The sequence below is a fragment of the Lissotriton helveticus genome, chromosome 7 (genome assembly GCF_964261635.1).
Source record: "Lissotriton helveticus chromosome 7, aLisHel1.1, whole genome shotgun sequence".
NCBI lineage: Eukaryota > Metazoa > Chordata > Amphibia > Caudata > Salamandridae > Lissotriton > Lissotriton helveticus.
Genome location: NC_136068.1, coordinates 1,739,671,540 through 1,739,699,215, shown reverse-complemented (window position 1 = coordinate 1,739,699,215; position 27,676 = coordinate 1,739,671,540). Strand labels below are relative to the sequence as shown.

The following is a 27,676-nucleotide window of genomic DNA, read 5'->3' as shown; positions in this document are numbered from 1 at the left end:
ACACACGGTAACTCTAGTTGACCATACGGCCTGCCTACATGAGTTTTTTTATCTGTCCTAGCGCAGGGACACGCTTGTTGAGCGTAACCGCGCGCTTTATAAAACTCCCTTATTATTATTATTAAGTGTTTTTCATGGTTTGTCATTGCTTAGATGGGCTGTTTATCTTGACATTTTGTGCATGGTCACATTGTTCCATTTGTGTTCCTGTTATGTTTACTCTTTCAAACAGATAAAAGGGATTCTTGGACAAACCCACATGATAAAGCATTTCTAAGCTAGCAAATGTGGATGAGAAATGGAACATAGAACTAAATAAGTGGCTAAAGCAGAAGGCAATGCGATTTTGCATAACTAAGGGCAAAGTGTGGCAAAGGAACATGATGAATTTGAGTTTGCCTAAAGTGAAGGACAGTTCTTTGCCCCTATAATTGAGCTATGTTTCTTGGGCCCTCAATGAACTAGGGACCATGGCACCTCACTAGTACGACTCGATATCTCCTACTCCAGAACTGCCTCCAGGTCCTTATCTCCATCTCCCGCTTCAGTAGGTGTGATCTTTTATCCCATGTATGACCATATCTAGCACCTTTAACAGTCTGCACTGCTAACTCTTTGCCACCTTTAGTTTTTTTTTGTGTTTCAAGTTATATTTATATCATGACGTAGTGAATTAAAACCAAATATGATTTAAATATTAAAACACATTACTATCTATCTATCTATCGTAAACACAAATAAATCTGAGCTGTGATATAAGAAACTGCAAGTATTGGTTGTCAACATAAAGTGCTGCGTAGACTTTATATAACTATGGCAGGGTCTATGGAAGTTTAATCATTTTAAGACTGGTGCGATGGCATTTGGCAATAATGACGAGTTGGAGACACACTTTTACAGCAAAATAATGCCATCTATAAGCGGAGGGAGAGGTTAAAAACCATTAAGAATGGAAAAGTTCCAACTATTGCAAGTTCATATGTAAAACACATTGTTATTGACAAGCTTGAATAAAATATAAGAGAATATAAAATAAATTAGTCAGCGTTGCAAGGTGGCATTATTAGCGTCGCCTACATTTAAAAGTGTAGTATCCATTTCTACTTTTGTGTTTTTTTAGATTTGTGTTTTTTTTTCCTAGTCATTGCTCGTTCGGATGTATATTTGTCCTTGTGCCAGGGTACGGTTGGAGATGTTTTCTGTATTTATTGACAACCAAAATTAAAGTCAAGCTTCGAAATATGGATCTACTGTTGTAATGCCACTGTCTTTGAAGATGGAAGACACCATGTTCATCCAGTACACTAGCTGGGTGGATTAAGGCACCTCAAAATGGAGACACCATGTTCATTCAGTACACTAGCTAGGTGGATTAATGCACCTGAAAATGAAATGAAAGACACCATATTCATCAAGTGCACTAGCTCGGTGGATTAAGGCACCTCAAAATGGAGACACCATGTTTATTCAGTACACTAGCTGAGTGGATTAGTGCACTTGAAAATGGAAGGCACCATGTTCATCCAGTACACAAGCTGGGTGGATTAGTGCTCTTGAAAATGGAAGACACCATGTTCATCCAGTACACGAGCTGGGTGGATTAGTGCTCTTGAAAATGGAAGACACCATGTTCATCCAGTACACGAGCTGGGTGGATTAGTGCTCTTCAAAATGGAAGACACCATGTTCATCTAGTACACTAGCTGGGTGGATTATTGCACTTGATATACTTGTCGGTATGCAAGCAGTCATCACAGGTTCACAATGTTGAGGAGTTTACTGAAAGTTTGATTCATTTAGTTCGACTGGCCTTATAGTATCACTATTTACCATAGCACTTAAAATCCCTATTTAATTTCATGGTATACAAGCATAAATTCGTGTTGGGACAATAGCCTGCTGTCTGCCTGGCTGGCTTGGCTCAGTTTGTCCAAGGTAAGGGCATGTTTAAATGACACTATACATTTTATGAGTAGTAAGGACTATTGTTGCCTTGTTTCCCACTACAGTTTCCATTCCCTTGGAAATTACATGCGCTTCTTAAGGACTGCACTGACATGCTTTCTCTAAGTGAGTAGACATGGGTGTCGGAGACTCTATGGCTCGCACTAATGGCTATCTTTAAAATGTTTGAATGTGATAGTCCTGATCGAAGATTCAGGCACTACTGGGACCCTGAAATTTGATCAGACTATAACAGAACATACAGCCACATGCATCAAAGCTTTTTGCGATCGCAAATGGTGCGATTCGCAAAAATCGGCCGTTAGTGATCGCATAATTAGCTTTTGCGATGCATCATGAGTCAAGGCCCTCACAATTTGAGAATTCGCAAATTGAGAATCCTTAAATGCAATGCATTAAAGTAAAATAATTAGCGACTTCGCTAATAGGGGCGCAAATTACCATGAAGTTGAACTTCATGGTAATTTGCAAAAACTTTGAAAAATGCACTAAAGTGCATTTTTCAAAGTTCCATTTTACACACACAACCCTGGGGGCCCTTGGGGCATGTGTGTGTGCTAGACGTTCGCATATGCAGATGTCAGGGGTGCAACAGGGTGTCCTTTTGACACCCTGGCACCCTTGGAATTGCATTCTCATTTTGCGATTCTCTAATTGAGAATCGCAAATTGAGAATGTCTTCCCATTCCTTATTTGAGAATGTCTTCCCATTCCTTAATTGCGACTCGCAATTTGCGAGTCGCAATTGAGGAATGTTTAGAAATTGCTGTTTTTTAAGCGATTTCTACATGCATTCCTTAAAATTCGCAATTAGGAAATCGCAAAAGCCAACATTGATGCATGTGCCTGATAGTTTGATGACATAACCAGGTCCCAAAACACTTTCACATCATAGTAGAGCACTGGAATGTAACATGGCCTGGCAGTGCATGGGTACATTACTAGTCAGGATTGTGCTGTATCTACCAGAGGTGGACTGACTGTGTTTTCAGTGGTAGTAGTTGTGATGCTATGCCACAGGTAGCGGTAACCTCACAAACCCATGCCTCCTACCACCATCTAACAGGTGTCACCCGCCAATGCCCTTCTCATTTGCTGTTGCTTTTCACCCAGCAAGGTTTTGTTTCAACCACTTAGTTATAACACAGTCCTGTGTATGTATGCATGTGTTATGTATGAAGTATTTATATAGAGAGAACAAAGAAAACAGAAAATTGACTCTTACTAATCAAAGCTTTTTGCGATCGCAAATGGTGCGATTCGCAAAAATCGGCCATTTGTGATCGCAAAATTAGCTTTTGCGATGCATCATGAGTCAAGGCACTCGCAATTTGAGAATTCGCAATTAATTGTGAGTTCTCAAATTGCAATTGCATTTAAGGAATCGCAAATTGAGATTCCTTAAATGCAATGCATTAAAGTAAAATAATTAGCGACTTCGCTAATAGGGGCGCAAATTACCATGAAGTTGAACTTCATGGTAATTTGCAAAAACTTTGAAAAATGCACTAAAGTGCATTTTTCAAAGTTCCATTTACACACACACCCTTGGGGGCCCTTGGGGCAAGTGTGTGAGCAAGATGTAGAGAGAGCGAAGAAAACAGAAAATTGACTCTTACTACATCAAGATGTAGTGTTCTTTAAAGAGTTGTGTCTTCAGTTCTCTTTTTAATTGGAGCAAGGTAAGGGTCGTCTGGGTGGATACTGGAATGTCTCTCAGATCCTGGGTGTAGACAGAGGGAATTGACCATGTGCGCAATGCACAATGACTAATGCAAATACCTTTGTGAATTTTTAAATCAGCCTATACCTATGGATGAGTCTGAGGTCACTCTCCCAAACACAATTAGGGGCATGTTTACAAAGCCACGCAAAGCCACCCTGCATGGCTTTTCATGGCCTTGTAAATATGGAGTAAGGCAATGCCTTAGTCTGCATGGATGGGGCTTTCCATGGGTGTTGCTGTGGGTGTTCCCACGCAACATCCATGGTTTTTTACATTGCCCCAGATTTACAACATTGCGTAAATCAGATTCATCACCAAAACTAATGCCTTTCCAAAGCACACATAACTCTAGTTTTTTCCTCTTTCCATGTGTGCTGCATTCCGCAGCACACATAGAACGAGGAAAACGCTCCATTTGATTGTTTTTGTGCAGTAAGGTGTCCCTTCTTACACAAAAACAATCATGCCAACAGCGCAGACACCCCATGGGTGCTCGGCTGCAGTTTGTGCGCCTGCACTGGCAGAAAGGACAGGAAAGTGCCATATCTGGTAGATACAGTGCATTTCTGCCCTTTTCTTTTAACACAGGGAAGTGCAGCTAGAAAGTGTGCACCACTGCTGTCCACCAAAATATTGTAAATATGCCCAATAGTTTGCATGGAACGTGTTTTGCTGTTGCTAAAGGAGGAGCCCTGCTGACAGAAACTTTCTACGAGGCCAGACACCACAACTCGCCGCACCCGCTTTGCGGGTGCCGCCTCGCACTTGGACTCCAGGGAAGCGCTATCACGAGGCGCTTGTTGTCATCCTGCTGTGGGGGCGCGAAGGGCGTAAAGCTGATCGTGCTGGAAGCTGCAGGGAATCAACTTCCCAGGAGTCCCTGCTTGACCTGTGCACACCTGGTCTGCGTTCGACGCCCAGCCCCGCCCACTGGTCATTGCGTGACTTATTTAAACAACACAGGCCCCCGCAGCGCGGGAGCATGCGGGAGCACGCGGGAGAAGCCCGGGACAAGGGCGGGACCGTTTTTGGCCGTTCGTGGCCGTGGGAAGCCGGGCTGGGCCACTCCTCTTCGACTCCCTATTGTGACTTTCTGGGTATTGTACAACTTTATGATATGGTGTATTGTTCATCAAGTTTTAGCTGCTAGTAGTTCACTTTTGAACTAAGACTGTGTGGTAATTGTTGACAGCTGTTCCTGTTGTCTGTCTAGTGCATGTCCAGTTCCTCCCCTGTTGTTTAGTAAGGTTAATATTGGTGAGACGCAATTCTGCAAAGCCCATTCCTGCCTCTGCCCATAAGCTCAAGGAGGCAGCGAAACTGCCGCTCCCTAGCCTAACGGCCATAGATCGCATACTCCAAAAAACAATTGGGGTGGTGGCAAACGCAATAGAAAATACAGAGCGACGTTTCTCGCTACCTGCTGGTTCTGTCCCTCCTTTTCTTCCTACCAATGTATCGATGCTTTCCATCAATTCTCAGGATTCAATATTGGCACCATCTTTCTCTGCCCTTCCGGGTGGTGGCCATGTTCCGATGCCACAGGCTACGCCTCCCTCGGATTTTATCCAACCCTCAGGGATTGCCCCCCTATCCGACAGACTGTCACTGACCCCCTCCATTTCACAAACCCCGGCTATTAATGACCTTCCTCCCGAGGGTGTTGTTCCTCTTACGAACGGGTGTCTCAGTACATCAGTTAAAATCAATTCAACCTCGGGCTCTCCTACAAGTACAAGCAGTGTTGGCAGTGTTAGCCCTAGCATAAAGACTAGGGGACAGTTGGCGTGGCGTATGTCCAAGCAAGCTGTCAACGAACGTCTTATTGGTAGAAATTGTAGGGGGACTGTAGAGGGGGCTAAGCAAAGGAAAGTGCCTGCCAAACGATGTACAAAAATATGCATTAATTCTGAGAGTAATGCGGATAGGGATGTACCTGTTGTGATGGAGGATCTAGACCTATTATGTGATGCAAACCTCTGGGAAAGAATAGAGACCCTTTTGGACAAACCTCCCAACAGCCAAGTGCGAAATGATCCCATAAGCAATAACACCATTGAACCAATTAGCACAAATCAAACCACAATGCCCCCCCCTAATGCCGAGGGAGATATCCCTTTCATAGCCCAAATTGAACACACTCTGAAGTCCCTCATTTTACCAGTGGTTGAAAGATTAAAGGACTTAACAGCCAGATTGGATCGCTTTGAGCAGAGAACTTTAGATAACTTTTTCTCTGTAAAGGCCTTAATCAAAGTACATTCTAAAAATAGCCCCTTTTTAGCAGTAGCCCTGAACCAAAACCCAACGGTTGCCCCAGTGGAATCAGGCAATAGTGTCCAGTCGCATCAACAGAGGCTATAACCTCCATAGGGAATGTATTTATGGTACCAGTAGTAGGGGGTAGGGAGTCTGGTCACCAGAGGCCCAAGAGGAAGCAGGGATGGTATACACCAGTATGCAGACAGAAGAAGTCTGCTCTAATAAAATCTGTCAAGGCGAGGTCACAACCCTTAATTAAACAAGCCAGGAAAGAGTATAACTTGGCGGTAACAAATGCTAAAAAGGAGTGGGAGAACTTGTATTGGCAACCCCTCAGAGACGCTAGCGCAGGGCGGGACTCAGGTCGCTTCTGGAGCACTTTAAGGGCAAAGAACAGGCCTGATAGTGACCTTATTACCTGTAACATCACGGGGCAGGCTTGGTTTGATCATTTTTCCACTTTGTATTCTTGCCAGCCAGAAGCTTCTATTATTTCCGCTCCTGGCACCATTCTAGTACCATTCGGAGGAAATACCTTATTCCCTTTTACAACGAAGGAGGTGGAATATGCGATCAGCTGCATTGTGCCCCAAAAGGCAGCTGGTCCCGATGGTATTCCTGGGGATTTGCTCCGCTCTAATTTGCCAAAGTGGGGGAAGTTCATTCATACCTTACTTAATGCCATCGACAATGGAGCGGCAATCCCAGAATCCTGGAAGGGGGCGGAGGTCGTCCCTATCTATAAAAAGGGCCAGAGGGGCGACCCTTCCAACTACCTCCCAATCAGTTTATTAGACTCTACCCAGAAGGTTGTGGGAAAGGTGATATTAGAGAGAATACATCTATGGGCTAAAGACAACGAGATTCTCTCTGATTATCAAGCGGGCTTCAGAGCTGGTACCGGCACAATAGAGCAGGCATTTAGACTGTTGTTGATTTATTGGAAAATAGTGGTTATAGGCAAAGGCAGTCTTTATCTCACGTTTATCGACTTAAAGACTGCCTTTGACCTTGTACCTAGAGGCCGCCTATGGGGGGGCTGTCAGACATGGGGATTCCCCATATATTTTGTCTATCCTTGTGAGGCCACATGAGGATAGCTTTGCGCAAGTTAGGTGGGGTAGCAAGGGGCAGAAAACTAACAGGATACCGGTGGGGAGAGGGGTACGCCAGGGGTGCGTCCTTGCCCCAACCCTCTTTTCGCTATATGTGAATGGGGTTGTTGAACATCTTCTTGAAAAACCATCAGATGCACCATCCCTGGCGGGGGGGCGAATCCCTACACTCTTATTCGCCGATGATACGCTCCTACTCTCTAAGACCCCAATGGGCCTTCAAGGCCTTCTAGACAGTTTTCAGGCTTTTTGCACCAAGCGTGGTCTGGAAATTAACACAGAGAAGACCAAGTACTTGGAGCTAAATCCCCCGAAAAAACTTGGGCGACCCCCTACTTTAAATCAAGTATCCCTTGAGAGGGTCACAGTATTTGATTATCTAGGTGTTCGTATCACAGATACCATGCAGTGGGCCCCTCACCTTACCAAAATGCTGCTAAGTCATAAGAGGGTTACGGGGGTGCTCCTTAAAGAGCAGCGCTCCTCCACGACCAGGCCAATTGTTCCTGTTATTGATATTTATAAGGCGAAGGGTGTCAGCTTTGCCCTGTATGGCGCTGAGCTCTGGGGCTTTTCTAACATCGATCTTTTAACTAGGTCTGAGAACAAGTTTTTAAGGGGCATTATGTCACTTCCGCAGAGTACACCAACGCTACCATTGCTGTTCGATTTGAGCTGCCAATCCATTAGCGAGCTGGCAAAATATCGGCCGTTGCTCCTATGGGCTAGACTGTGGCGAACCCCCAAACTTACCAAGTATGCAAAGGGGCTAGCGGAGGTATTGTCAATGGTGGGATGGCAACAAATAAAATGGCTTAGAGATCTTAAATTCGTATTAGGGGAGTTGGGACTTAGCGAAGCCTGGACTAGCCGGTCTTCTCCCCCAAAAGCCACCCTTAAGGTCCTTTACTGGAAATGGGTTGCCACTAGAACCACCACTGACCCATCTCTTGGCAGGCTAACGAAAGAGTTTCTAAAATACAAGGATGCACCATTCCGAGAGCCCTATCTAGATATTGTCTGGAAACCCTATGACAGGGCCCTATACTTTAGATTTAGGGTTGGGGCTCTCCCTGTGCGTGCATTAACCGCCCACTGGAAACCCCCGTTCCAAACTACACCTTTTTGCCCTTTTTGTACAACTAGCATCGAGACTGTTCCACATATTCTATTTGTTTGCCCGGCTTATGTACTCCCAAGGCAACGGTGGCTCAAAGCCATTTGTCGGGATATGTGTACCAGGCATTCAAGTGAAGCATTCCGTATCTTAATATCCGACACCCGTACATTATATGTTTGTGGTCTATCCAAGTTCTTATCGTGGACTTGGTCCATTAGAGCAAAAAGGCTTGCGTTAAATGTTTAATTCTTTTGTTTTATATCCTACTTTTTAAAAAAAAGCTTTAAAATGTGTGCTCCTAATTGTAAAAGAAAGTTTGTCTCTGTGTACATGTCTTTTATACCATTGTGATGCTTTTATTATATGATTTTATCGAAATAAAGCCTTTGAACTTGAACTTGAACTTGTAACCTATCCCTGTTGCAGGCTGAGATAGAATATCACAGCAATGTTTCATTTAGGACTGGAAGCATCTTTGAGCAGCCAGACCTACAATCACCCAGGTATGTCAGATACAAATCTAAAAGCTGTCAGTGGCCTGTTTATACTTTAGAACGTTTATTTATTACCTATTTGAGGAATTCTTCTTGTTTTGCAAGTTTTAACCAACTTTTACTGGGTAAATTACATTGAATTTTTGCTGTATATTTAGGGTCATATTTACTAAGCCCTTGCATTGCTATTGGGTCACGCAAGGTGAAGCAGGGCAGCGCAAGGGCTTGATTTAGTATGCCACGCAGACATGGCATAGTAAAATCTGGAGTAACGCAAAGCAGCCCATGTCATTACTATGTGCTGCAAAGGTGTTCGAAGGGTGGAGCGTGTGTCTATGCATCCACTCATGGTTTTTGGCGCATTCTCAGATGTACTCACATTCGTAAACCTGGAAATGCATCAAAATGCTATGCCTTCCCAGTGAGGAGTAACGGGGAGAAATATCCTTATGTCTCTTCATTCTTTCCTCTTTTTACATGTGCTGCATTCTGCAGCACACATAGAAAAATCTAAAAGCCTCAGATGATATTTTTTGTGCATGAAGAAAACCCTTCCTGCACAAAAACAATCCTGGCTGTAACACATGCATCCTTGTATAACGGTGCAAGGGTGCCTGCATTCGTGCTAGGCTGCACTCAATGCACCAGTGCATGTAGTGGGCAGGAACGCACCATATCTTGGTAGATATGGCACATTCCTGAACTCTCCATGTCAAACAATGTAGCTAAGCATGTTGTCATGCTGTGTTGTGTTGCGTTGCGTTGCATTGCGTTGAGTGACTTGTTTTGCCGAGAATTTCTATTGGTTGTGAGTGCTGCTCACAGACCCTGAGATAAAAGGTCTGTGGTTAAAATGCATAACTTTTCTGTCTCTCACAACATCCCCTACAATGGTTACTCAATACTAATGTAAACTACAGAATATCATGGCCAAATTATAGAGGGCAGAAATATCAACATGGTAGCTGTATGTTTACTTTACCTAACTCCTTATATATTGTTGGGGGAATTGAGAGCTAAAAAAAGGTTTGAACCACACAACCAATATTCCACTATGTTAGAATGGTATATATTTATTCATTTATACATGTTTGTTTACAGCTTATATTTGGCGCAAGCTATAAAACTTGTTTACATATATCATTTACCAAATGTGATGCTTTTTCAAAACAAAATTCTACCTTTTCCATGGGTGAATCAGATGCAATTCTGAGAGACACATCTTTGCAGCAGTTCAATTCTTTCCTTAAAATATATTCATAATCTCTTACGTCTAACTCCCTTATAAGGGCACAAGGGCAGGCCCTTCCCCAAGTCCCTGTCAATTCCTGCAACTTTATGTGGGCCAAATGCGATTTCAAAAAGGTTATAAATCAGGGTGTTGTCAGTAGGGTTGTTTAGGAGCTGAATATGCCTGGAGATAGTGCTGCTAAGTGGAAAGTTTGCAGAGTGACTCTATCATAATTGTAACAAGCATTTGCAATGCAATAGGTCTCGCATTTACACCAGTTTAAGCTATTGACATTGTAAATGACAATGCCTTTTATTTTTGTTTTAATTTAAAAAAAAATCAAATGCATTGTCATTTACAATGCCAATAGCTTAAACTGTCATATACCGAACACGTAGTTTTTCTATATATCTGCAGTGATAGTTATCTCACACCTATATCTGCATTGATAGTAATCGCAAACCTATTTCTGCAGTCATGGTGATCTCACACCTATATATCTGCAGTGATAGTGATTTCACACCTATATCTGCAGTGATAGTGATCTCACACTTATATCTGAAGTGATGGTGATCTTATTTATATCTGCAGTGATGGTGATCTCACATTTATATCTGCAGTGATGGTGATCTCACATTTATATCTGAAGTGATAGTCATCTCACACCTATATCTGCAGCGATATTGATCGCACACTTTTATCTGCAGCGATATTGATCTCACACCTATATCTACATTGACAGTGATCTCACACCTATATCTCCAGTGATAGTGACCTCACACCTATATCTGCAGTAATACTGATATTTATAGAGCGCGAACAGCTACCTCCGAGGAGGTGTCCCGGCACTAAATGAGCAGCTAGATGTCTTAGCGAGAAAAAAGAGTGGTTTAGGTTTTTTGAGTAAAGAGCCAGGTCTTAAGTTGCCTGCTAAAACAGACTTCTGAAGTTGCAGCTCGAATAGCGAGCGGCAGGTCATTCCCCAATTTTACCGTTCCGACCGAAAAGGTCCTGCCCCCAAGTCGGGCCCTCCGGGCTCGAGGGACATGCAACAAAATCAATGCGTTGGAATGAAGGGACCTCGCCTGCTGGTATCGGGGAAGTCTCAATTTAAGATAGTTAGGACAGTTGCCCCGTAGTGCCCTAAAGGCCAGGGTCAGTGCCTTAAATTTGATCCTGCAGGCCAATGGGAGCCAGTAATAGTGATCTCACACCTATCTCTGCAGTGATAGTTATCTCACACCTAAATCTACAGTGATAGTGATCTCACTCCTAAATCTGCAGTGATAGTGATCTCACACCAATATCTGCAGTGATGGGAATCTCACACCTATATCTGCAGTGATGGGGATCTCATTCCTACATCTGCAGTGATAATGACCTCACACCAATATCTGCAGTGATGGGGATCTCACACCTATATCTGCTGTGATGGTGATCTCACACCTATACTTGCAGTGATGGTGATCTCACACTTATATCTGCAGTGATGTGATCTCACACCCATATCTGCAGTGATAGTGATCTCACACCTACATCTGCAGTAATAGTGATCTCACACCAATATCTGCAGTGATAGTGATCTCGTACCTATATCTGCAGTGATAGTGATCTCACACTTATACCTGCAGTGATAGTGGTCTCACACCAATATCTGCAGTGATAGTGATCTCATTCCTAAATCTGCAGTGATAGTGATCTCACACCAATATCTGCAGTGATGAGGATCTCACACCTATATCTGCAGTGATAGTGATGTCACTCCTATATCTGCAGTGGATAGTGATCTCACACATATCTGCAGTGATAGTGATCTCACATTTATATCTGCAGCGATAGTAATCTCACACTTATATTTGCAGTGATGGGGATCTCACACCAATATCTGCAGTGAAGGTGATCTCACACCTATATCTGCAGTGATATTGATCTCACACTTATATCTGAAGTAATGATGATCTCACACCTATATCTGCAGTGATACTGATCTCACACCTATATCTGCAGTGATAGTGATTTCACACCAATATCTGCAGTGATAGTGATCTCACACCTGTATCTGCAGCGATATTGATCGCACACTTTTATCTGCAGCGATATTGATCTCACACCTATATCTACATTGACAGTGATCTCACACCTATATCTCCAGTGATAGTGACCTCACACCTATATCTGCAGTAATACTGATATTTATAGAGCGCGAACAGCTACCTCCGAGGAGGTGTCCCGGCACTAAATGAGCAGCTAGATGTCTTAGCGAGAAAAAAGAGTGGTTTAGGTTTTTTGAGTAAAGAGCCAGGTCTTAAGTTGCCTGCTAAAACAGACTTCTGAAGTTGCAGCTCGAATAGCGAGCGGCAGGTCATTTCACAATTTTACCGTTCCGACCGAAAAGGTCCTGCCCCCAAGTCGGGCCCTCCGGACTCGAGGGACATGCAACAAAATCAATGCGTTGGAACGAAGGGACCTCGCCTGCTGGTATCGGGGAAGTCTCAATTTAAGATAGTTAGGACAGTTGCCCCGTAGTGCCCTAAAGGCCAGGGTCAGTGCCTTAAATTTGATCCTGCAGGCCAATGGGAGCCAGTAATAGTGATCTCACACCTATCTCTGCAGTGATAGTTATCTCACACCTAACTCTACAGTGATAGTGATCTCACTCCTAAATCTGCAGTGATAGTGATCTCACACCAATATCTGCAGTGATGGGAATCTCACACCTATATCTGCAGTGATGGGGATCTCATTCCTACATCTACAGTGATAATGACCTCACACCAATATCTGCAGTGATGGGGATCTCACACCTATATCTGCTGTGATGGTGATCTCACACTTATACCTGCAGTGATAGTGGTCTCACACCAATATCAGCAGTGATAGTGATCTCATTCCTAAATCTGCAGTGATAGTGATCTCACACCAATATCTGCAGTGATGAGGATCTCACACCTATATCTGCAGTGATGAGGATCTCACACCTATATCTGCAGTGATAGTGATGTCACTCCTATATCTGCAGTGGATAGTGATCTCACACATATCTGCAGTGATAGTGATCTCACATTTATATCTGCAGCGATAGTGATCTCACACTTATATTTGCAGTGATGGGGATCTCACACCAATATCTGCAGTGAAGGTGATCTCAGACCTATATCTGCAGTGATATTGATCTCACACTTATATCTGAAGTAATGATGATCTCACACCTATATCAGCAGTGATACTGATCTCACACCTATATCTGCAGTGATAGTGATTTCACACCAATATCTGCAGTGATAGTGATCTCACACCTGTATCTGCAGGGATAGTGATCTCACACCAATATCTGCAGTTACAGGGAACACCAACACCCCTGCCTCAGATAACACGTAAAAGATGCACAGGAGCTCACCTGCTATTTAGCTGTACTCTCTTGTGACGCAGAGATGTTCCATGGCATATTTTGCACACAAATACATACTGTTCTACATTGCACCAATTGGTGGATACGCTGTATGTTTTTTTTTGTTTTAACCCAGTGCACAGACAGTGTTACCAAGTTTAACGATCTAATGAAGTAATACTATTACAAAATATGCTGCAGAACTTGCCTTTTTTGCTGCAGAATTTACTCAACTTCGCCACATAATTTGTCCCTCTCCTGCCGCATAATTCCAGTGGACATGATCATAGGGTAGATTAATCTCATCATTTAATCCACTGTACCAAAGCGAAGCAACAAAGAGCATCTGCTTCGGGTTTGTTGGAATAAAAGTCAAAGCCTTCCAGAAAATAAGTGAACATTAGCCACAAACACATAAACAGAAAAAAACGAGACTGTAGAACAAGACGCCAAATACCAAGTGATATGCAACACAAGTCATCAAAGTCCAGGGAAACGCAGAAATACTGGGAAAAAACAATATTACACAACATCTGGACAATTAAACATGCCCATAAAGTGTTGGACTTGGCCCTTTTGGCAGGTTCACCCCGAAACTTTTTGCTTTTTCCTAGCCTGTTTCTGTAACCTGGTGTTGGTGATTTTAGGCCTCTGCACACTTTTTCACTGAGGTCCAGTGTAAAGTGTGTGAGCTCTCTGTGTATGTGTGGTGAGTGGCCTGCCCTCCCATAGAAATGCATGGGGAATATGTGTGACAATAGTAGTTCCTGATGTGTGGGTAGTGCAGGGTCGAGTTTGGTATGTGCAAACTTGTGTGATTAAATGCTGCGCGATGATGTGCGCGGATTTATTGTGTCTGGTGTGGAAGTGCCTCTTCTAGAAGTTGGCATGTCTGTGCAGTGAATGTGAATTGGCTGTCTGGCTTGTAATTGTCTGGAGCTGGCTGGTGTGCCTGGCTCCAGGAGTCAGGATGGGTCTGCCCCGGTGGTGAATGGAGAGATCGGCATGTTGATGTGAGGGAGGGGTGCAACTGGGACCTGAATAGGGCTAGGCCTTCCCTACACAATGCTGGCTCTGCCCCCTGTGGTGCGACTGATGACCCTAGCCTGTCCTGTGAATAGTGAGAGGGGCTGAGCACAACAAAGTGTCAAGAACCAGTTGTAACTGGTTCTCCCCCTGCCCTGCAGCCTGAGACAAAGGGATTCTGTGTATAAAAGAGGGGCTGTGACCCCATGAAAATGTTCTTGTGCTCAACTTGAATCTACCATGGGCGTGCTGCTGCTGGGGCCCAGGGGAAGGCTTGCCTCCCTGGGCTCTGCCCAGCCCCTGGATGCCTAATGGACTTTTTCTAGGGACTCTTTTTGTTTTAGGGGTCATTTCTTGGGGGCCTGGTGGTCTCTGTGCCCTCCTAGTGCCTGGAAAGCGCTTTTTCTCAAGTTGCCCTGTGACTGAAGGAGCCTACCCCGCTTGGCTGCCTTTATTGATGGTAGCGCGGGTGCCCACCCCGCTTATTTGGGTATTTTTATTGCAGGAGCCTACCCTGCATTGTGCCTGCCATCCTTGTCCGTTATTTAAATTGCTCGGGTGCCACCCCGCTCACGGTTCCTAATTATGGGTGCCCACCCCGCTTTGTGCGAAATTTTTGTTGGCAGGAGCCAACCCTGCATTATGCCCGCATTTATATTTCTATATTCCTGATGCCACCCCACTGCGCAATTTAAATTGGAGGGAGCCTACCCCTCTTTGTGCCTGCCAAGAGTTTCACCGCTGCGGCCCAAGCCGACAAAGGATTTTCCCCCGGTCCGTGCGCGGCGCAACCCGGAATTCAGGCAAGCCCTGGTTGGGCGGGGCTTCCCGGACGGAAGGGAAGCCCTGCGAGAGAGGAAGCTGCCCGGGATTTGAGGCAGTTGTGGTGCGGGGCTCCCGTGAGCTGGGAGAGCCCCGCAGGTAGGCTGGCGGCGGCAGAGGGGGCCCAAGGCACATTGCCGGTGCCTGCCCCCACCGCAAACGCCAAGGAGTAAGGAGGCACAGCGTGGAGCCTCGAGAGCTCCTCCCTTGAAGCCCCGGTTACGAGATGGGGGACCGGGTGAAAACATTGCATCCAGAAGTAAGGAGACCGGCAGCATCGAGAGGCCAGTGAGTGTAGTTCATGCGGGGAGAGGCAGAGTCAGAGCGGCCCCGTCTAGCAGTGGGCCGCTCCAACGTTGTTAAATCTACCTCATGGGAGTCCCCGTGGGGCCCACAGTGCTTGGGGCATGTTTCGTTCTAGAGCCTAGGTGGCTCCAACGATGGGGGCAACAATCGTTTCAAAGAGCCCAGGAGGGGCCAGAGAGGCCCGGGTCCCCCCTGTAAGATGTCGCAGTGTTTGGGCGCAAAAGTTAGTTTGGGAGCTAGTATGCTCCAGGGAACATGTTGATCTTTTCAAGCCAGCACCCTCCACAAGTGGCACAGAGTTGTTCTAGGAGCCCGTGTGCTCCAGGGGGCCTCTAATTCTTAAAGGGGTACAGAGGGGGCCCATGTTCTTGGCCACAGTCTTACCTGCGAACACCAGAGCCAGATGGCTCCCACGTTTTACGCATTGGTAGTTCTAGAGCCTAGAGGGCTCCAAAGATGCGCCCAGTTTTATTTCCAGGGCTAATGAAAGCCCATGCCGCAATATTGCTATGTTACAGCTGCCCAGCAAGTAGTGGGCAGCTACACCGTTTAGGCGCCAACGGGGAGAGAGTACCTGAGAGGGACAGAAGTGGCACAGAGGTGCCAGGCCTTCCACAGCTGTGCAGCACCTAGTGCCAGCTGCAGCGTTTAGGCCCTGTTGTTGTTCTCAGATGCCCAGCAAGTAGTGGGCAGCTGCAACGTTTAGGTTTGCGCAGATGGGGCACCCCTGACTGGCGCTGTGTTGGCAGCGTGCCCTGACATTCTGGACACAGGGCATTTGAGCCCCTTCTTAGATGGCCAGTTGGCCAGGGGGGCTGGTATATGGATAGGGCGCAAGGCCCTAATGTGATTTTTGCGCAATGTGATTGCTTACTATGTTTGTGATGATAATTGCCTAATGTGGTTTATGTGCTAGAGCGATGTGGTGCTAGGAAATGTATTGTGTATAGTATGTTTTACGCCCCCTGTATCTGATACCTCTAAAACTTTGGTTTATGATTATGAGGTTGTTTGACCTATGTAGTTTTCTGCTATTGAGATGATGTTTCAGTCTGTGAGTTACGCCCCTAAATCTGAGTTATGCTTAGGGGGTAGGGTCTAATGTGTTTAGACTAGTGAGGAGATTGCCTACTGTATTTATACTAGTTAGGCCTAATGTGATTTATGCGTAATGTGCAATGCCGTTATGCCTGTGATACCTCTAAATGTGTTTTCATGCTTAGGAAGTTGTTGTGCCTAGTAGGGTTTATACTAGTGAGTTATGTGTCCCTGTGTGATCTATGCCTATGGTGATTAGTATTGGGTAGTGTGTACCTACCTTTTACCAGTGATTACTGGTTGTGTTCTACACTTGTTATTTTGTGCAACACTTTTTCTATGTTCTAGAAGTGCTACTTCTGCTAAGTGTTGACCCTGACAGTGGCCCACTTGGCCCTGTCCTGTGTAAATAATCCCATGTGAATATTGCCCATGCCAGTTAGCACAATGTATATTGTGTGATTACTATCTGATGTGTTTTGACAATACAAAAGTAATTAACCTTGTGTGGAGTTCCTTTTGTGGTGTGCCTGGGATGTTGCTGCTGTGTGCGTGCGCAAATGCTTTACACATTACCTCAGAGATAAGCCTGTCTGCTCGTGCCAAGCTACCAAGGGGGTATCTTTGGCGTGTAATTCCCTTGCCCTGAATAGAGTGGTGGTTTCTGCCTGGCTTTGGCGCAAGCCTTAGCCAACCAGAAATCCCATTTCTAACATAAAGTATTACTGTCTTTTAATATAATGGTTGAGTGGGCCACTGATAATGAGAACAGGTGGGTTGTACCTTCGAACGGAGTCCGGTTTTCACCCTCGCCAAGGAGAGTTTTTCCCGTTACACCATTTCCTGCAACACATGAATCTTTACAATGCAAGGCGCACTCTCCATTTGTTAAGGTGTACCCTCTCTCAACAATGTTGTGTGTATATCGGAATAGGAAGCGGATGCTCCTAACGCAATGCTTCTGTACATATAATGTGCAGGAGCGAATGATGTGCACCTCTGATAACTGTGCCAGTCATAAACAGAGGACAGCGAGCTCCTCCTGCCACTGGGCTCGGTGACAGGCCAGTATGTGTCCGAGGCCAGTACAGGATTACCGAGGTCCATAACCCAGCAACGGGCTGCCACGCAACGCTCACTAGGCAACCAGAGGCCTGGCTCTCCCGGGAGGAAGGAGGCGTCTTTCCATGTGCCTAGGAGCTGCCATCCCATAATGGCTTTACGTTCATGCACCAGCATGGCAGGCTTGTGGAATGTACAGAAGACGGCAGGCAAAGGTTCAGGAACGCAGGCTCAGACTCTAAGGAGCCTTGTTTGGGGAGATTACTGATCCCTTTAATCTGTTTGCCTTCTGATGACTAATCCATATTTACTATCATAGATAGGGTAGAACAAGCCATCACTAATAAACAGCGTTTGTGTGTATGTGCACTGATCTGGGAGAGAGGGGGGCACAAAACAGGGGACGCTCCTCATAATCCAAATCCACTAGGCAGATCTGATATCCACCAAACGTCTCCTTAAAATGCGTGCAGCGAACAGGAAGGGGTGTACCCGTCCGCTTATCTTTCTCCATAGAAGGGTGGACTGCCTCATGTCAGTGGTGCGCACGCAATTTAGCATTTTATGCACCACAAGCTGAATATACTGCCTATACTGTCCTGTGCAAGAGGCTGTGTGTCTACGCCTCCCACACTCAAGCAGCCTACAAGAATTCACTGCTTCCAAGTAGACATAATGTACCAAGCTTGTCTTTCTCTTCGCTCGTTAAACAAAGAATGCAAAATGTTGTTTTCATGAGGCACTTTTCGTGCCGGTTCCCTTGCTACTGCCCTACGCCTCCTCCTCTTCCTGGTATACAACGGTAACCACGCATTTTTTACAACGCGGTACCGTTACCACGCTACTTTTACCACGCAAGTCGATACAACAACTTGCGCTGGGGGGCGCTCCAGGATAGTAAATATATTAATTTACTATCCAACTCCTTTCCCTAGAGTCCACGGGGACTGGAGTTGGAATAGTAAATTAAAAAATTTATTATCCAGCGCCCCTCCACGCAAGTCGTTGTAACGACTTGCGTGGTAAAAGTAGCGTTGTAACGGTACGCGTTGTAAAAGTACGCGTGGTACCGTCATATATCCCCTCTTCCTCTTCCTCTTTAGAGTGCTGAGCCTGTGACTATCAGCAGCGGCTCTTCTACACTCTCCCAGCTGCATGTAATTGTGGGTTTCTAACGTGCTAGAATCGACTCCCGAACGAGTATCTCTGCGCTATAGACCGCTGGGGAACCCGTCCTGGCTTTCCCTGTGAGATGGCCCCTACTGGGTATCTCCAAGGTGAAACCAGGACTCCCCGGCGTATGTGGGTGGCCGTTGTGGAGATGAGGCAAGCTAATGCCCAGAGTTGCCTAGTGTGATCCCTGGTTAGAGTAGGCACAGAGGCGAGAATTATCGAGTCCGCTGACCCTGGTCCACGACCCTGCCGCGTCGGGAATCAAACCCTGGTCCCGGGCCGTCCTCTGCTTCCAGGTCTGCCGCCTCTAACCGGTGAGCCACACCACTCCACTGTACAGCATGTACAGTATGCTCATAGCCTGCCAGCCCTCTTCCTCCTCCTGGGGAGGGGAGGGGGAGAGGGGCCTGGCTCCACCTCAGGGGCACCTCCCCCTGCTCCATGTTGCTAAATGTCTCTGCTGGGTCCCTGCTGAACAGTAAGTATTTGGTGGGGGACGCAGGAGGGGAGGGGCAGGATGGGAAGGGGGTCTGCAAAGTATCTGCTGTCAATATGATGCTCTAAGGGGGTCTGGCATGGGTTTGCTTTTTTTAAGTACATATGAAGAGGGGCCGTGTTTGTTTTTCAAAATGAAATATTAGGCAGTGTGTATTGAGAGGGGTGTGTGCAGGGGGTCTACAAGGCATGCACTGCCACCATAATTTTTCTGAAATGCTGGACAGCTGCAGTGCTGCTATTCCCAAGGAAATGTAAAGGAAGGTGGGGTTTGTTTTTCAACACGAAATAATAAAAGGCATGGGATAGAAGTCATGCTCTTTTATGTGTGTCAAAGTAAATTTGAAGACTGCCTGCCCTCACATTTGAGATCAATCTGTGGAAGCGGTGGCTTTTTTTTGCTCTATCGCCTGTGTGCTGTGGCTGTCTGCTTCACAGCCCTTGTGAAGACTTTTCTTATCTGTTTGTTAAATAAACAAGCAGATAAGAAAAGTCTTCACAACAGCCATGAAGCACAAAGAGAAAAAAAAAAAACTCTTGCGCCATCTGTTTTCATTCAGCTGCTTGTATTTGCGTCTGGGCTGAGTGAAAACAGATGCGCTTGTCACGATGGGCGGCATTCCAAAACTGCAAGGGCTGTAACAAAAATGACGTCCAGCCAATTATTAGCCAGAATTAAACATAAATCAGGTCACGAGCGAATCATAAACGATTCGGACACAGGTGTGTGAACACTAGAAAGTGGACACTAGAAAGTCCCCTTCTTTCTAGTGTTTACTATAGCTCTCACAGGCGAGGAGCGCATGCGCGCTCCTACGCCAGGCGAGACCTAAAAGGGGGTTTTGCCTAAAGAGGCAAATATTCATCATATCAAGCTTGAAATTTTACAGTCTTAAAACAGATTGTTACCAAATCCAGCTCCTGTTAGGCCAGAGATCACACCCTCAAAGTGTGACACAATATTCACGTTGATGCAATATATGTCTAAGGCCACCTTAAACAATAGTAAGCCCTTATTTATCAAGCAACATTTTCCCACAAGATTCCACGCTCTCTTCATTTTCACCTCGAAGTGCCAAGCTTTAGACGTGCAGTAGCCCGCAGTATTCTTTCTATCAATATCTATACCTTAAAATGCAAACACTTAATTCTTAGTAAAGCCTAGAAAGATTTGTTGGGGTCTCCCCAGACTTAAGAACTGTATAACACCGCAGGTGAAAAATTCCATTTACAGTATTTAATGAAGTGCATTATGGCTTTGGATTTTTTTTTAATTTGCACTAACCAGCTATTTTATTTTTAATTGCAATGTCCAGATATGAAAACTCCTGTGCCTCTGTCAATTTGCTTCTCCGAACGTGCCAACTGCAGCTGTGGCAGTCTTCCCAAACCCAATATTTCAGTTTTCTCTTTATTAATATTCAAGCATTTGCTTCGGAATATATTCAGGTCTGATTAATTAAATGCTGTAAGCTCCAAAAGTTTACAAGAGAATGATGACATCTTCAGTGTATAAAAAGCATTGCGTATCCCCAGCTTTGTTAATTGTTCATTAATGAATTTAAAACATAAAAAGCGCAATGCCACTCACAATGGAGCTTCTTGGCACTGCCGCTTGAATCCAATGACCTAGATGAGGGGGGAAATAAGAGGAAAGTAGGAGCTATATGAGGGGATAGCTGAGTGCATCAGGAGCCTGGAAGAGCTAGGTCTTCAAGTGTTTTTTATTAGGGCTTCAGAGTCCATAAGAAGTTCTTTGGTTTGTATAGTGAGTTAATCTAGCAGTCAGGTATTTTTGTCTGGTGGCTTTAAATGCTCTAAAGGCAAGTAAAAGGATCCTTTTGTATACCAGTAACCAGTATGACATTTTTAGAGCTGCAGAAACAGAACTCAGTCTGGGGAGTTTCAGCACAAGTCTGGCCGCTGCGTGCTGCACCATCTGAAGTTTGTGCAGTATTGGTTACGAAGATCCTGCACAGAGAATAGTCAAGTCTAAAGTTATGAGAGTAAAATCAACTGTTTTTCGGGCAGCTAGTAGAAGAAAGTAAAAAAAGTTCTGAAATATTTGCATATGGTGAAACACATTCCTGTCACTGCAAGAGGGGACTGGGTCACATCATTTGGCCACCATTGGATTGGGGACAACAAGTTTGATTTGCCAAATAACAGGATCTCCATTTTATATGTGCTGCATTTTAGATGGTTTGATTGCATCCACAGAATAACTCAGGTGAGACAGTTTTGGAAGCTAGGTTCTGATATAAGGGCACATTTATCAAGCGATAGGATGCGTATTATCAGCGTCTGACACAGTGACAATTCAGAATGAAGAGTAGGGGGGCCAGATATATATTGAATAACGCAGGGCTGAGAGATGAGCTGAGAGATGAGCCATGCAGATCTTCCTGTAGATGAAAGAGGTCCTAATGTGACTGCTTGTCACCTACCGGTTAGGAAATATTTGATCCAGGACAGGGCAACGGAGAGATCAAGTAAAATTAACAACGCATTATTTCCCATGTCCAGGGTCATTTTTGTGGCTTCTGAAACTTCCAGCAGAGCTCATCCTTCTGTGAAATGTTTGTGGCCATGTCGAATTGGCATTTACAACCCCTTGCCAAGCCCAAAATTCCTTTTTATTGCATATAAGTCACCCCTCGAGTACACCCTAGGTAGCCCATAGGGCAGGGTGCTGTTTAATTAAAAAATAGGACATGTACTTTTAAATTCTATGTGTCCTGGTAGTGAAACATTGCCAAATTCACTTTTCACTACTGTGAGACCTACCCCTTCCATAGGTTAACATTGGGGATTTCTTATTAAATCTTATAAGCTGTAATTCCCAATTGGAACGAGGTAGATGTGTAGTGTTTAGTACCTATGGAATTGTAATGATAAATCCTCTTGAATGGCAAAGTTGAATTTATCATTACAGTTTTAAAAATAGCAGTTTTAGAAAGATAGCCTGTCTCAAATACATGTATACAGTGGGTGATAGCTGGGCTTTGTACATTCCATATAGACAGCCAAAGATAAGGGGACCTTAGGTGTGACTAGTGTGCCATCCACATCTTGATGGTCACAGCCTCACACTTACAAAGGAATTTTTAACCCCTGTAGTGAGTCTGGAGCCAGGGCAGGAACGGAGGACATCTGTGCACTTCAAAGCCCCTCTTTGAAGTCTCCCCCACTTCAAAGGCACCACTGAGTATATCAACTGGACTTCTGACCCTGTCACTCAAATACAATACTGGACCTGTGAAGAACTCTGCCAGGAAGAAGAACTGCTGTGGTGCTAAAAGGACTGTCACTCTGCTGGACTGTTGCTCTAGAAGAACTGCTTTTCTGCTGTGCTGCCCTGCTGCCTATTACCCTCTGCCTTGACTGAGAAAGGACTGGAGCCATCTCACTTGAACCACCGAGTGACTTAAGGGCTTACTGGCTTGCCTCCTGTTCTAAGTCTCAAGGACATCAAAGACTTAAAAATCATCCTGAACTTAGACTTTGCTTGCTGCAAGTCTTGCCCTGCCAAGTGCTGCCACCCCAGTCCTGCTCCCTTGGAAGTGGGTATAATGTGCTGTTTCTACCCGATCGAAATTGGCAGGTCTCCCTTCACACCTATGCATGGCTGCTCCTGCGAGGACCGCGGACAAAGCATTGTTGACTGTGTGGTGCATCATCTCCAGTTTCCGATGCATCTCTGTCTTTGCCCAGATGAGTACTGACGCATCGCCTTCAACCCTGCTGTTCGACAATGATGCATCACCTCCTTGTTTACCACATCTCAACACTGTTGACTGTGCATCTCAGGTACTTTTCAGCTGGCCAAGGCTGGTCCCTGTTTTCGACCGGCGCTCCATCGCAGTTGGTCTGAATTTTTGGATTTGATCCAGTCTAGAACAACCAGATAACCCCAGGTGACGATTTATGCTTTTAAGCACTACAATTTGATTTACTCTTTGAAAATTTATAATTACGGTTGTGATTATTGTATTTTTGTCATTTTGGTGTTATTTTGTTCATACAAATATAGTCTATTCTTCTAAACTGAGATGGAGTCTTCTTGTGGTGTTTTTCACTGTTCTTCCTTTTGAAGTGTTGCTCAAATACTTAACACACTGCCTCTTAAATTAAGCCTGACTGCTCTGTGCCTAGCTACAGGGGATGATAACAGGTTAATTTAGAGTGTGTTTGTGACTTGCCCTGACTAGGATTGTGGTACCTGCTTGGACAAGGTGCATACCTCTGCCAACTAGAAAGCCAATTTCTAGTACATACTTATCTACGCATACTTAAATTGTGGCAAAAGCATCTCGTTCAGAATCCTACAAACTGGAGGTTAAACATACCTTTACGTTTCCTGATGCAGCAGACGAGGAGGACCAGCAGCAGAATGATGAGCAGAGCCCCTACGACTGAGCCCACGACTATCCCAGCAATGGCGCCAGGACTGAGACCAGCTGCTTTTCCTGAGGGAAATAGAAGAAAGACTTAGTGCATGTGTACCTTTCAACGTACAAAGGGAAAACAACGAGAAGAGTAAGGGATGGTGGAAAGAGAGAAGGAAGCCAGTAGCATTTCATCAAAAGATAAAGGTAAAAGAGGAAGTGACTTCTCACTTCCTTTGAGCCCTCGCACCCAATGACATTACAGGACGCTACTGCCACTCAAAGGAGTAGGATTGCCGCTGCTGTATTGATATGCAAGTTGTCGCAACTATTCTAACGGTGCAATCAAACTAGACCCATTCCATTCAGCAGAAGTCAAAGTAGAATATAAAGTTCCGAGGGGGTTCCAACTTTCACCTCGACTCTTAAAAATGAGGCCACTCTTTAGAATTCTCAACCCCAAATATATGCAATATTAATCGCTCACAGGTGACACACCGATTTATTTGGCGGTCTTCAAAGGTGAGGTCCTAGATGCCCTCTGGGGTCTGAAACACAGTTGACCAACAACGGAGGTGCCTTGAAGCAAGGTAATTTCTAAAGCAGGGAATTCAATATCCTCCTGCATCCTGCAGAGCAGTTTGACCTACAAACGTCCTTTGCCACACAAGAACAATTCTGCAGGTCCCCTGGCACACATTGGCTCAGTGGTTAAATCAAGAGTCTTGAGTCTCTGTTAACTCCACACACAATCCTGTGTATTGATACAAAACATAATAAAAGGGTGGATGGGACACTTTATATTCGAAAGTTGATTGCAATAATGCCCTTTTGGGGGCATCCCTTTATAGCATTCGGTCTGATAGCAGGGCTCTAAACTAAGAATGGGCGAAATTGCAATTTTTTCCCTTACATTTTGCGAAATCTCAAGAAAATTACTCTAAAGTATGTATCATTCATGTCACCCAGGTATTGCGCAAAGGGAAAAGAAAATGTCCCCTTCAAGAAGTTATCTTCTCAAACGAGTTCCCTAAATAGAAAATGCGTGCAATTATATAATTGTGAAACTCTAAAAACATCACCAATGTTGCCTACAGCTAAAACAAAAGTCTCCTGGGCCCACCTTGAACAGAAAACAAACAAAGGCTATGCTTATGGTTGCAAAATATCAAAGGCCTGGCTACGCCCACTTCTGCCAGCTGCAAAGATGCAGGCATCGTTATCAGAGGAAAGCAGGACCATCCCATAACTGAAAGGCCGCATGATTATTGCAGGGAGGCGGGTATTACATGTGGCCGCGCGCAGATTATCAGAGCACAGGCGGAGGGTTACAAAGGCAGAGGCGGAGGGGTCGCAGACATGCTTAGACATCGATTACAAGGTGTCGAAAATGACACAGATTACAGAATTTCTTAATTTATCATTGTTTTGTTCTGGTTTCGATGAGGAGAGGGTTAAATGGGGTGGAGAGAAAGGACAGGCGGTTTCCGAAGAGGCACCTTGAGCTGAAGGTCCGGGGTGAAAGTGGGAAAGAATGTTCAATCTGAATGAGAAAATCTTGTTTTCCTGTTTTTATACCCCTGATGTTGGTGTGTATCTAATCTGACCTTGTGGTTGATGGTCTATGAATTAAATCTGCAAAAGTGGAATAATGGCATTTTCTTCTTCTATAACTGGTGTGGATGCTTATTTTAGTTGCCCTCTGGATTACACCATGCACAGAAGCCAATGGGCATGGATCCTGTGTTCCCCACTAGGAGGAAGGGAGCCAGCCTAGGTCAGAATGGATGACTCAGATACAATGTTGGACTAGGACAGAAAATAGTCCTGGCCACCAACATAAAAGTGGCGTTATTAATGAATTAGAAAGCTAAAAAGGTGGCCTGTGTTTGCAAATTTGGGCAGTTTTCAACTGTATAACAGCTGTATAAGTAGATCCCTGAACACACCCCGCAGGATATTGCAGCTAAAATTTGTAAATGTAGCGGCACAAAAATGGGAATTTAGCTGCGCAAAATTTGGACCCCAGTTTGGACCCAGCTATTGGAGTCAAGCTAGCCTGGCTGAAGAGGGGCGGAACCCCAAAACATATACCAGGATGCTTGTTTACAGTCCAGGGAGGACCTGGCCTGGCAGGTCGGGCTGGACTGTTCCCATGAGGCACAGGGTCAAGACTGATCTGCACATTGCTGGGTCTGAACTGGAAGGGCATGGGGAGCAAAAAAACGATGGATTTAGGCCCAGATCTCTGTACTTGTGTGAATGATTGACATTGTGCAGCATTCTGTCCATCAATTGTTCTTTGTGCATGCCAATGGACAGCAGTCCCGCTGCATGCCATCGGGCAGCAGGCTTGAATTCTGTCCGTATGCCCACAGACGGCGAGCCCAAATTTCTTTTTAAAAAAAACAATTGTGCCCCAGTGGGTCCCACCACTTGCCAACGGGCGGCAGGCCCGAATTCTCACTTTGTTTTTATATCATGCCCCTGCAATCACACCATCCACTTTCAGCCTGTGGATTGGGAGTGCTGAGGGCAGGGAAGATGAGCAGAGAAACTGCATATCCTGCCCGGCCGGGCCAAAACCTATTTGCGATTTGGTGTCCTGATCCGAGCAGCAGCAGCATTCTCCACGAACCACCAGGCAGGGGGGTGCAGTGCAGAAGGTGAGTAAACAAACACCTCACCTGCTCACTCATCCCGTCCTTTTATTTGGCTCAGTAATCAACACTGGGCCAATACAAGGAATTTCGAGGGCACTTTTGTAAAAAGCTCTGCCTTTTCACAAAACAGCAAAATCCTGGAATTTCTGCCTGAACAACCTTGTAATTGGCAATTGTTAGTTATTTTGTTTAGCCGCTTTACTGTTAATTTTTCACTAGCTTTGTTAATTTCATTGTCTGTTAATTTTTCACTTGCTTTGTTAATTTCATTGTCTGTTGTCAGTTAATTTCTCAAGGCTTAACTAATTTTATTGTCCTAATGTACTCTGTTTATTGTTATTTGAGCAGGCCTGCTTCACCGCTTGTATTTTTCCTGCTGCTCTGCCGCTCCCGCTGCCTGCCACCCAGCTTCCCTCCCAGACATCCTGGACCTCTGGAACTTAATGGAGGCCACAGTGTGGCTGCGCCACCAGCAGTACACCAAAGGCAAGCCTAACTGCCCCCATCCTTGCTAGGACCACACCCAGTGATAGTAATCCTGGCCCTACCGTCATATGCATCAACACTGCCAATCAACAGTAGGACCTTTCACCTGCAGCCACTGTCTTTTCTCCTGCAAAACTGGTACACCCTCACTCACAACAACCGCCATGACTTTCTCGGAACAGCTCCACTACCTCCTGCTCAACACACGATCACTCTGCAAACAGGCCTCTGAGATCTGGGACACCATCACCTCCCTTACCCCGACGTCATCATCCACACCGAGATCTGGCTCAACCCCGCTTCCACCCCCAACAACGCTGCAGCAACTCATGACAACCACAAGATAGCACACCCGGACCGCACCAACAAAAATGGAGGTGAAATCACCACCATCCACAAAGAAACCATCCAATGCACCACCATCACTGACGACACCATCCCAATCATGGTACACCTCAACTTCCATCAACCGCTAACTCACTGAACACCAGAAGAGCAACAACCTACTTGAAACCTCCCTTTCGGAAGTCCACTGCAACCACATTACTGAAACCGTCCTGATCGCTGCCACAGATGACATCAGAACGAACCTTCTTGACAAGGGAGAATTGATGGCCCTGATCCTCCTCGACCTCTCAGCAGTGTTCAACGAAGTATCCCGCCACCCCCTTATCAAGAGTTTTAATCACTTTGGACTCCGAGGAAACACCCTCAAACAGATCTCCTCATTTCTCACCAGAATAACCCAGAGAATCCACCTACCACCATTCACCTCGGAACCCACAGACATCATCTGCAGCATCCTTCAAGGCTCATCACTCAGCTCCAAATTGTTCAACACCTCCCCCCTTGAAAACATCGTCGGAATCCATGGACTAAACATCATATCCTACGCAGATGACACTCAGCTCATTCT

The 27,676-nt window shown here is 45.2% G+C and overlaps 1 protein-coding gene across 3 annotated transcripts in view; it reads right to left on the bottom strand.

Moving 5' to 3' along the window:
- Positions 1–27,676, bottom strand: part of LOC144770727 (uncharacterized) — a 295,086-nt gene that overhangs the window by 31,136 nt on the left and 236,274 nt on the right. For all 3 annotated transcript variants that reach the window (XM_078655463.1, XM_078655464.1, XM_078655462.1), the window contains exon 4: positions 23,573–23,692. In XM_078655463.1, coding sequence (XP_078511589.1) covers positions 23,573–23,692 — 120 coding nt within the window. The remainder of the gene's footprint in view (positions 1–23,572; positions 23,693–27,676) is intronic.